Here is a 12,213-nt window from a genome sequence, read left to right as displayed (position 1 = left end):
TCTCCGCTGAACTACTGGTAGACATATACAAGAAGTAAACTCACATTTCCCCCCAAAACCAATAATACTGTTATAACTAATAATGATTAATAGCTGTCATTCAAATTGCCTAAAACAAGTGATGCATTATGTCATTTAGCCTCATAACAATCTGATGGAAGAGGCTCGACAAACTGTGGAACGTTCTGGTGCAGCCACAGGGGCAGCAGTGGAGCCTCACCGGAGCAGTGTGCCCCAAGGCCACTTTCTTCCTACACGGAGAGGCTACGATGAGGGTAAAGAAGTTTGGTCACTCACTGACTCATCAAATACACATTGTTCCAGGAACAGGGCCAAACAGAAAACAAGACAAAATTTCCAGCAGACAAAGCCATTAAATTCCAACATTTGTCTCAAAAATACATGTTTTACAGAAATAGCTCTTAGGGTTTTCCATAGTATTATTTCCCCTCCAAAGGTCTCAATTTCCTGAAGCTAAATTAAACAGCAGGTTAATTCTATGAAGACTATTTAATGACTTACTCCAAATAGAGATCCTTCCTTCAGAGTCATAGAAAACACACCAACAGAAATTTACTTCCACAGGAAGGAACAGCAATGCTCAGATCCCCCATGAGCAGAGACATGAGGCAAGCTAAGTGCGGCAAGCTAAGGATGGGACCACTGGCCTGATACCAAGCGTGAGGAAAGCGGAATAGAGATTCCTTCTGCGGCTTTAAATTAAGGAACAATACTTATTTTTCAGGAAAGGTAACTGCCAGAGAAAATTTACCAAAGGACCCAGTGCCTTACTTTTTCAAGTTTTGGACAATGAGAACTCTGATGGGAAAGTCCACCGGTGGGGACGGAGAGGGGGTAGATTTTGCAGCAGATATATGCTTATTATCCTCTGTTAAAAATGCAAATCTTCATTATTTTTAAAATCGGGTTGTCTTCTTATTGTTGAACTCTAAGAGCTGGTTACGTATCTTGGACGCCCGATCCTAGTCCGACGCTGGGCCTGCACGTACGTCCCGCGCTCTCGTCTGCCTCTCCTTCACGGTGCTCTCTGAAGACTGTACTTTGATGAAGTCCAGTTCATCTGTTGTTTTCTTCTGTTGCTGTCCTTTCAATGCCACATGAGAACCCACCGTCTACACTGAGGTCGTGAAGCTTCGCACCTGAAGTTCTACAGCTAAGAGTCACGCCTGAGAGGCTTCCTCTAGGAGCAGTATGGTGTCCACAGTCAAGTTACTCTTTGTATACAGCATTAAATAAGGGTCCAACTTCCTTCTTCCGCACACGGGTACCCGGCTGTCCTGGCCCCATTTATGGAAAAGACTCTCCTTTTCCCGAATGAATAGTCCTGGCAGCCTTAAGTCAACTGACAGCTTCCAGACTCTCAGTTCTGTTCTGTTGATCTATACGTCTGTCCTCATGCCAGGACCATACTGTCCTGTAGCTTTGTAGTAAGTTTTGAAATTGAGAGGTGTTAAGTCCTCCAACTTTGTTTTTTAAGACTGTTGTAACTATTCATGACCCTTTCAGTATGTGTATGGATTCTAAGATCTACTTGTTAATTTATTCAAAAAAAGGAAGTTAAGATTTTGATACAGATTATATTGAACCCACAAATCAATATTAAGTCTTCTAATCTGTGAACGCAGGATGTCTTTCCATTTTATTACAGGTCTGCTTTACTTTCTTTCAATGATGTTTTGAAGTTTTCAGTGTGTTGAATGTTGCCCTTCTTTTGTTATAAACAATCACTGCTAACTCTTCTATTCTTGTTATAAACAATCACTGCTAACTCTTCTGTTCTTGTTATGAACAATCACTGCTAACTCTTCTGTTCTTGTTATGAACAATCACTGCTAACTCTTCTGTTCTTGTTATGAACAATCACTGCTAACTCTTCTGTTCTTGTTATGAACAATCACTGCTAACTCTTCTGTTCTTGTTATAAACAATCACTGCTAACTCTTCTGTTCTTGTTATGAACAATCACTGCTAACTCTTCTGTTCTTTTTTATGCTATTGTAAATGGAGTTGATTTAATTTCATTTTTGGACTTTAAATGATAGTGTATAGAAACACAATTGAAGTTTGTTTAGTGATCTAGTATCCTGCAACCTTGCTGAATTCATTTACTAGCTCTCGCAGCTTTCTTTCTCCCTAATGTGTATAAATACTCAGGATGTCCTATATACGACTGCTCCAATCTGAATGTGTGCCCAAATATGTATGTTGAATTCCTAACCCCCAAAGTGACGATACTGGGAGGCAGAGCCCTTGGGAGATGCTTAGATCAAGAGGATGGAGCTCCTGTGAGTGGGGCTGGAGCCCTTATAGTGGAGGTTCCAGAGACACCTCACACCTCTTTCACCCCGTAAGGACACAGCAAGGAGGTGCTGGCTATCAGCTTCCAGATGTGTGAGCAATAAATTCCTGTTGTTTGTATGCCATCCTGGAGTGTGAGGTCAAGTGGGCCTTAGGAAGCATTACTATGAACAAAACTAGAAGTGATGGAACTCCAGCTGAGTTATTTCAAATCTTAAAAGATGACGCTATGAAAGTGCTGCACTCAATATGCCAGCAAATTTGGAAAACTCAGCAGTGGCCACAGGACTGGAAAAGGTCAGTTTTCATTCCATTCCCCAAAAAAGGGCAATGCCAAAAAATGTTCAAACTACCACACAGTTGCACTCATCTCACACGCTAGCAAAGTAATGTTCAAAATTCTCCACAAGACGCTTCAACAGTATATGAACAGAGAACTTCCAGATGTACAAGTGGGATTTAGAAAAGGCAGAGGAATCAGAGATCAAATTGCCAACATCCACTGGATCACAGAAAAAGCAAGAGAATTCCAGAAAAACATCTACTTCCGCTTCATTGACTATACTAAAGCCTTTGACTGTGTGGATCACAACAAAATGTGGAAAATTCTTAAACAGATGGGAATACCAGACCACTTTTACCTGCCTCCTAAGAAATCTGTATGCAGGTCAAGAAGCAACAGTTAGAACCAGACATGGGACAACAGACTGGTTCCAAATTGGGAAAAGAGTATGTCAAGGCTGTATATTGTCACCATGCTTGTGTAACTTACATGCAGAGTACATCATGAGAAATGCCGGGCTGGATGAAGCACAAGCTGGAATCAAGATTGCCCAGAGAAATATCAATAACCTCAGATATGCAGATGACACCACCCTAATGGCAAAAAGCGAAGAGGAACTAAAGAGCCTCTTGATGAAGGTGAAAGAGGAAAGTGGAAAAGCTGGCTTAAAGCTCAAAGTTCAAAAAAGTAAGATCATGGCAACCAGTCCCTTCACTTTATGGCAAAGAGAAGGGGAAAAAGTGGAAACGGTGACAGACTTTATTTTCTTGGCTCCAAAATCACTGTGGATGGTGACTATAGCCATGAAATTAAAAGACACTTGCTCCTTGGAAGAAAAGCTATAATAAACATAGACAGCATACTAAAACGCAGAGATATCACTTTGTTGACAAAAAGTCTGTATAGTCAAAGGCCATGGTTTTTCCAGTAGTCACATACAGATGTGAGAGTTGGACCATCAGGAAGGCTAAGCATGAAAGAACTGAACTGTGGTGCTGGAGAAGCCTCTTGAGAGTCCCTTGGACAGCAAGGACATCAAACCAGTCAATCCTGAAGGAGATCGACCCTAAATATTCATTGGAAGGACTGATGCTGAAGCTTGATCTCCAATACTCTGGACACCTGATGTGAAGAGCTGACATTGGAGAAGACCCTTATGCTGGGAAAGATTGAGGCAGGATAAGGGGGTGACAGAGGATGAGATGGCTGGATGGCACATGAGTGTGGGCAAACTCCCAGAGATAGTGAAGGACGGGGAAGTCTGGCAGGTTGCTATTCATGGGTCCCAGAGAGTCAGACACGACTGAGCAACTGAACAGCAGCAGAAGCAGGCACCGCTGCCCCTCCTGCTTCCGTACTTGCTGTGTCGACCAGGGCAACTCTCCACACTGCACCTTTCTCCTTGACAACTTCCCTTGCTATTTTAGTTTTTCTTCAGAGAAGGTGAGGAAGAAAAAAGAAATTAATAGAAAAAAATTTAAAAGTTACATAAATGCAACCTCTCTTCTACAGCTCTCAGTGGACCATCTAGTGGGCACAAAGATATTCCCACAGTGAGAGAGTGGCAGAGATGGTTCAGACCCAAATGGGCTTTGACTCCAAAGTAAAATGGAGTCATTTCATTACTTACTTATTCCAACGAAGTAAACATGGCTATGTGCTCTAATTATTTAAGTCATTTACAAATCTTTATGCTAAAGAAGGAAACGCACCTTTCCCCCGAAGAACGTGTCCAAGACCAGGAGCCCACAGTGTCTTCGGTCCTCATCAGCGGCCACTTCATATTCTGCCTGATTGCAGAGACAACAGAAAAGAAAAACGTTAGTTAAGCTTCTTTGTGGACTTTTTAAGGTTTCAAAAATCCTGACTTGTGGAATTGACTTGGTGCCTTGAGAACCAGTGAGCACCTCTTTTGATCAAGTATCTGCAGCTCTTCTTTGGAAAACTGATGGCCATGAGGGGAAAAACTGGTCTGTTTTTAAAGGATCGATAATGTAGTATGCTTCCCTTGTAGCTCAGTTGGTAAAGAATCTGCCTGCAGTGCAGGAGACCCGGGTTCAATCCCTGGGTTGGGAAGATCCCCTGGAGAAGGAAATGGCAACCCACTCCAGTATCCTTGCCTGGAAAATCTCATGAACAGAAGAGCCTGGTGGGCTGCAGTCCATGGGGTTGCAAAGAGTCGGGCACGACTGGGCAACTAACACAGTGTAGTAAGGAACACGTGCCACAGTACTCCCTGTATCCTACTGCATTTTCAGCCCTTAAATGTGGCCAAATAGAATGGAGTAAGATGAACAACTTGGGCTGGCCTAGGCAACGGTGTTTCAGGAAAGCCCAAGAGGCACTTGGACACCTGTGTGCAGTGCTCCCAAGGAAGTCAGTCCGCAACACTTGAACAAGAGTCATTCACACACACATGTCAGGGATCAACCAGAGGGCAGGCGACAGCACCCAGGCCAGAAAATGAAGTCACAGGCAGCACCTGATCAGTATCTAAACACCCATCGAGGATGAGCAAGGAACAAGGAATGGGAAGACAGAGAGGAGAGAGAGATACAAGAGGGAGATTGCCAAGACCGAGATAAGAGAATTTCAACAAGTTGTTCCGCAGAGTCCCAGCCAGGCAGACAGGAGGATGCAGAGGTCTCACGAAGCCCAGGTTCTGCAAGTGGGACCCTGAAGAGCAGTGAAGCCGAAAGTCAGATGGAGTGGAGAGAGGCGGGGAACGAAGACCCAGGGAAGCTGCTCTACTGAACGCACGGAGAGGACTCCAGGATGGAGGGCTTGTGCCAGCAAACAGCCTCCTCCCTCGCACTCTGCTCAGGCCTGGCACAGGAGCCGTGGCCTTGGCTGGCTGCCCTCCCAGAGCCGACTTCACCCTCTCCATTCAAGGCATCACACTCACCAGCACACTGGCCGGCACACTGTTTACGCACAGACTGCTCGACTCAAGCTCCAGGAGCTCCAGATACGACACAATGGACAATCGATAGGAGAGAAAGTGTGTGACTCTGTTCACGCATGGACTGCTCAACTCAAGTTCCAGGAGTTCTGGATGCGATACAATGGACAATTGATGGGAGAGAAAGTGTTGTGACTCTGTGATGACCTCTGACGTGCCAACCAGATGGGTGACCATCTCTAGGTACTTAAACACTAACCCAGTGTTGCTGGGTGTTTGTAGATGTGACCAGAGTCTCTCTTGGTTGACTTCAATCCCAGGTAATCTGGGAGGGCCTTGTTCAACCAGCGCAAAGGCCTTTCAAGCAGAGCTGAGGCTTCCTCAAGAAGTTCTGCCTGAAGAGAACAGTTTCACCCCGCTGCTGGAGAGTCCTGTGCTGCCCTTCCTGATGATCTGAGCAACGGATTTCCCACCTCCAGCCAGATCACACCGTCATGTATGCTGATTCCTTGCAATAAATCTCTCAGCCTATCTGTTACCGTTTCCATGTCTTTCCTTGGTCCCTGACTGATACAATTCATTCAACAAACATTGACACCGGAACAGAGCGGAAAACCACGTCAGCGGCCAGCAGAAGGAAATGGATAAGATGCCGTCTGTCCACTCGAGGAGTTCAAAGAACCTGGCATCACCCATACAAGGAGAGACGGAGCCGCAGTGATGCCTGGGGGCATATGATGCTGGTGTGGCTTATGCACCATGAGGCTACCGTCGAAAAACTAATCCTGCCACCACAGCCAGCAAGCCAGGCACCTAGAAGCTAAAGGGGTCATGATTCATCAGAAGACTCGGGTGTACACCTAAAACTAATGCAGCGCTGGACATCAACTACAGGCCAATATAAAAGACAGAGTTTTTAAAAAAGGAAGCACACATGCTCGGTCACTTCAGTTGCGTCCAACTCTGCGCAACCCTATGGGACCATAAGCTGCTGGGCTCCCCTGTCCATGGGACTGCCCAGGTAAGAACACTGGAGTGAGCTGCCACGCCTTGCTCCAGGGGATCTTCTCGAGCCAGGGATGGAACCCGTGTCCCCTATGTCTCCTGCACTAGCAGGCAGGGTGTTCCTTACAACTAGTGCCATCTGAGAAGCCTTAAAAAGGAAGCTCTGACTGCCTCCCTCCCAGCCATCTCTCAGCCCAGTCCAGGCACCAGAGAGGAGAGCCGGGGAGCTCCCAGAGCACGAGCAAACAACAAAACAGGCAAGGGCCCCACACGGTTTTCCGAAAGAATACATATAGGTACATATTTCTAAAAAGCTAAGTCAAGGGGGAAAACATGACTAAAATCCCCATGATATAGGCTAGTCCTTTGCATACAGTATGGAGTCAATACACATTTGCTGATGTGAGTGGGTCAGGCCGAAGCAGCGAGGGAAGCGTCATAATCTGGGCACAACTCCCGACTGTCCATTAAGCCGCTTCTGAATTTTATAGTGCTGAAGCTTCTAGTCTTGCCAGTGCTATCTATATGGTTTCAGAAACACAACATCTCTTAACCTAGAAGGAAATCAGGGTGAACGTCGAGCTGGAGACACAGAGATGTCAGGCAGACTTAGAAGGATGGCCAACTCCATTCACTGTGACCCTGCTTCCTGCGCTGGCTTCTTCCCTGTGCGTGCTCTGGGTGGAAGCGTCTCCAAGCACTCAGGGCGCCTGGAGGAGGCAGCTCTCAAGCGCTGCCTTCACCAGCTCTTTAGCCTTCTTGCAAGGCAAAGCAGCACGCTTCAAAGCTACATCGTAAACACCTTTGTTTCTCCGAAGCTTGGGAAGCAATCTGTATGAACTACGACTTTATCCGCTTTAACCCAACAGGGCGCGCAGCCAGGACACTAGTCTCTGTGCCCTCACCGCTGCAGGGTCTGATCGCCTGAGAGAGCCCTCAAGCGAATTTTCCACTTTTTTGAAAAGCCCGGGCTTGGGCGGCTCAATGCGGCGATAAATCACTCACCACTGCATCCAGGAACTCAATCCGCCTCTTCAGATCCCCTTTCGTGTCGCAGAACTGCCTGAAGAGGAGTCTTCCGATCGGCTGCTTGTCACAGAGGCTGCTGTAGTCGCTCTCTGGGTGAAGAGAAGGCAGCACACGGGCTTTTCTGAGGCGCACGGCTCTTACCTGGCGCAGCGGCGGGAACAGCCCTGGCGGTGCTGTTGCTGAGGCCAGTTTTGTTTACCAGTCCACACCGGGTCATCACGAATATTTAAAAGTAAAGTGCCAAAGGCAGTCGGAAGAACGGATGAAGAAAGGTGTGTGGAGACGGACTGCGAATTCCATGCTCCCCACCAGAGGAAAGGGGGGTTCCCTGGGCAACCGAGGGGCAGGAAAGGGCGCTGGGTCGGTCCTCCCACATCTCCACCCACTCTGTGTGTTAGGCACAAATTACACGCATGTGAAATACATCACAGGAACATACTACTTTAGATTTTTGAAAACTTTTTTGTTTTGATACATTTCCATTCTTTCACAAGTTAACAAATATATTTTTAACGATTTTTTAACCGTTTTTTTTCCCTCTCTGGTGGGATAATATATTGTATACCTTACCTTATCCCAAACACTCATATTATCTTGAGAACAAGGCACTAAAATTTGGCAAAAGTATCACAAGGACTATAAGGCAAAATCCTATGTTCAAAATAGGTCTGTTCAAACTTCAGCAAGAAAATCAGTTGCTCTTTTAGCAGTGGTTCTGAACTTGAGCATAATTATGTTCGGATATTCCTATGGCTCAGATGGTAAAGAATGTGCCTGCAAAGCAGGAGATCTGGGTTCGATCCCTGGGTCGGGAAAATCCCCTGGAGAAGGGTATGGCAACCCACTCCAGTATTCTTGCCTAGAGAATCCCATGGACAGAGAGTCAGACAGAACTGAGCAACTTCATTTTCACTTTTTTCACATTCCTAAACCAGCTATAAAGGTGAAGAATTAAGTGAAACTCATGAAAATCAAGCAGGCCCTAACAAACTCCTCAACTGAAGGGTTTATTAATGCCAAGTATAAGTAGGAACGAAATCCTGTTTAGATCACTGAGTCTGCATGTGGGGAATGCAGCCAAGGATATAAAACCATGTTTCCCATTGCACAACTGCTTGTTTCAATAAATGTCAGCAGCAGTTTGGCAAAAATTCTGCCACCCACTTTATCCAATTCAGCTACCACATTTTATTTAGGGATACTCACTCACTTCATTTAAAAAACACAGTTAACACAGTAGTTAAAGGGGTGATGTTTTTAAAAGTTGAGAGGTTTTTTGGTTTGTTTTTTGTTTGTGGCTGCACCTCGCAGCAGGTGGAACTTCTATGGGGGACTAGGCTTCCAGCCCTCGCCCCCTGCAGTGGAAGCATGGGGTCCTCACCACTGGGGACCAGGCATCTAACCCGTGACCCCTGCAGTGGAAGCACGGAGGCTTAACCCCTGGACAGCCAGGGAAGTCCAAAGCTGGGAGCTGTAAAGGCTTTGCCCCCACACTCGGAGGTTCGTACATCTTCCCGGTTTCCAGGGGGGTGGCAGATGGAGCACGGGTCTGCCGGCCTTCTCACCTGGGCTCCTCCTCAAAGGACCAAAGACAAAACCACAACAGAAAGGATGAAGCCTGACACGGAAAGCAGAATGCAGGTGTCCTTGGGAGTCAAGAGACCTGAGGACTGCATGGGCTTCCCAGGTGGCTCAGCGGTAAAGAAACCACCTGCAATGCAAGAGACACAGGTTTGATCCCTGGGTCAGGAAGATGTCCTGGAGGAGGAAATGGCAACCCACTCCAGTATTCTCACCTGGGAAATGCCACGGACAGAGAAGCCTGGTGGGCTACAGTCCATGGGGTTGTAAAGAGTCAGACACACACACACACACACACAAGAGTAGGACCCAACTGAGCAACTGAACAACAGGAAGAGAGAAAGCCAACAGCGCAGGACCGCTAAAGGAGCCACAAGCGAGTCCTCAGAGACCAGGAAGCCCGCCCAGGCGTCTGGGTCCCGGGAGCTCTGCCGAGGCCTGAACACAACTGCAGGCCAGGGGACTTCAGGCTGAAGCCACTTTGCAGAATGTGGGTATCTGACAAGAGAGACGCTGAGACCCCGGGGAGGCAGAGCCCAGCTGGAGGAACTTCATGCTGAGCTGGTAAAGTGGGGCAATGCTGTCTGTGGCCCCTGGAACACAGGCTCCGTCCGGATGGGACCTCGCTGACCCACCCACCTTCCAGAATCCCATGCAACAGAGGGGTGCCCAGGAAAGTCGAACCACATGACCACAGAGGAAGCCCCTCTCTTAAATTAGACATATATTAAATTTTATAATTAAGTATACATAAGTTTTATAATTTAATATACATTAAATTTTCCCAGGCCCAAGATTAAAGGCTCCAATAAATGCTAAACATGACAAAAGAAGGTTGATTCAGAGGTAGAGACATCTCAGAGGCATTCCCAGCAGTTAAGGAGAAACAAAACCTCTAAGAAAGAACAAAAAATTAACCGCAAAATGCAAAGATCCAGAGGGACACAGTAAGCAGTAAAAATTACTTGAGGGGCTGTAATAACAGAATAAGAAAGAAATCGAAGAGGACAAAATGGAAACCAAAAAGGATGACTAGTGAGCACAACGCAGGAGGAGCAAAAAACAAACAGACAAACTAGAAACCAACAACGCCATGCTCCTCGGCGGAGTGCAAGTTCAGGTCGGAACAGTTTCTTCTTTCTGGCTCCAGCCACACTGAACAGCTTCTACACCGCATGGACTACACATCCCCTATAATGCTATGCTACTGTACCAGATTTTAATTTGTTAGGACCATCTATGGACCAAGATACACAGAGGCAAGCGACTAACCCCACAAGCAGTTCAGAGAGGCTGAAAGAGGACACGCAGGGAGGCCAATGTGGAGGCAAATGAAGCTTCAAGGGAAAAAAAAAAAAAGCTCACAGCTTCAAAAGGCCTAGATGCCACACCAAGGAATCTCCCTCCTTCCTGGAAGGAGCAGTAAAAACAAACTACAGGAGAGAATTTCCTCCTCTCACTGTGTGCCAGGGCACCTGTAAGTCCTCTCCGCGGATTGTCACATTTGACCTTCACAGTTATTCTTACAAGTCGGGCATTTTGAAGACATCTGTGGGACATGCTCATGTCCGAGGGCTATCTGGAAGGACCTGGGCCGTGGACGGGGAGAGGGGCAGCGCGCTGGGGCCGGGGCACCAGCCCATGGAAGAGCACTGGTGACCTGAGGGAGGCGGCAAGCACGGGAGGGAAGGGCCTGCTGCTGCTAAGTCGCTTCAGTTGTGTCTGACTCTGCGAGACCCCTTAGACGGCAGCCCACCAAGGCTCCCCCGTCCCTGGGATTCTCCAGGCAAGAACACTGGAGTGGGTTGCCATTTCCTTCTCCAATGCATGCAAGTGAAAAGTGAAAGTGAAGTCGCTCAGTCGTGTCTGACTCTTAGTGACCCCATGGACTGCAGCCCACCAGGCTCCCCCGTCCATGGGATTTTCCAGGCAAGAGTACTGGAGTGGGGTGCCATTGCCGTCTCCGAGGGAAGGGCCAGTTTCTCACAATAAAAGTGTCTCAGAAGGCAACTGGTTCCAGTTCCAAGTCCCTCAGAGGTGAGGAGGCAACGACAGGGAGGGCCGCTCTCGGGGACATTGAGGAAATTGCGGGCTCAGAGCAGCCAGCCCCGAGCTGCAACAGATCTGCATCATGTAGGCAGCACAGGGCAGACAGAGGTCCTTCTCGGACACATGTACAATCTCCAAACAAACACCACTGAACTTCACACTTCAAAACGGTTAAAGTGGCCACTTCTGTTACGTTTATTTTACCACAATTAAAAAAGACTTGTACATGAGTAACTTTGGCCACCTGATGTGATGAACTGACTCGTTGGAAAAGACCCTGATGCTGGGAAAGATTGAAGGCAGAAGGAGAAGGGGAAGACAGAGGATGAGCTAGCTGGTTGGATGGCCTTACCGACTCAATGGACGTGAGTTTGAGTAAACTCTGGGAGTTGGTGATGGACAGGGAGGCCTGGCGTGCTGCAGTCCGTGGGGTCGCAAAGAGTCGGACACGACTGAGCAACTGAACTGAACTGTAGCCATATTATTCATAACAGACAAAAAATGGAAAACAACTCAATGTCTATGAAATGATGAATGGATAAGTATAACATGTACAGTGGAAGAGTATTTGACAACAAAAGGAGGTAAGTACTGATCCACGCCACACAGTGCAGGAACTCTGAAGAGATGAGGTTAAGTGAAAAGAAGCCAGTCACACAAGCCCACAGAGTGTACGGTTCCCATCTATATGAAATGTCCAGGATCAGCAGATCCAAAGACACAGAGGTGGATGAGTGGCCGCCTGTGGCTGGAAGCGGGGGGAGGGAATCGGGAGTACTACCAGTGAGTACGGGGTTTCTTTCCGGGTGATGAAAATGTTGTAAAACTAAAAAAACTGACTGTGGTAATGGTTGCACAACTCTGTGAATATATTAAAAACCACTGAATTATACACTTTAAACAGGTGAATTATAGGGTATGCTAATTATATCTCCAAAAAATTGCTATTTTTAAAACATAATGAGAAAAAAAATGTAATGAGGTTAAATAATAAGGTTGGATACGTTTTTTTAGGGGAAAAATACTCTGACTTTATGCTATCTGA

At 46.8% G+C, this 12,213-nt stretch overlaps 1 protein-coding gene across 20 annotated transcripts in view; it reads right to left on the bottom strand.

The window, feature by feature from the left end:
* The window catches only part of GRK4 (G protein-coupled receptor kinase 4), a 55,887-nt gene that overhangs the window by 26,828 nt on the left and 16,846 nt on the right, over positions 1–12,213 (bottom strand). For all 20 annotated transcript variants that reach the window (XM_025289616.3, XM_045166246.1, XM_045166244.1 and 17 more), the window contains 2 exons: positions 7,515–7,627; positions 4,315–4,392 (listed from right to left, as the gene is read on the bottom strand). In XM_025289616.3, the coding sequence (XP_025145401.1) occupies positions 4,315–4,392; positions 7,515–7,627 (191 nt within the window). The remainder of the gene's footprint in view (positions 1–4,314; positions 4,393–7,514; positions 7,628–12,213) is intronic.

Source organism: Bubalus bubalis, chromosome 7 (genome assembly GCF_019923935.1).
Source record: "Bubalus bubalis isolate 160015118507 breed Murrah chromosome 7, NDDB_SH_1, whole genome shotgun sequence".
Taxonomy (NCBI): domain Eukaryota; kingdom Metazoa; phylum Chordata; class Mammalia; order Artiodactyla; family Bovidae; genus Bubalus; species Bubalus bubalis.
This window is presented reverse-complemented; position numbering and strand designations above follow the sequence as displayed.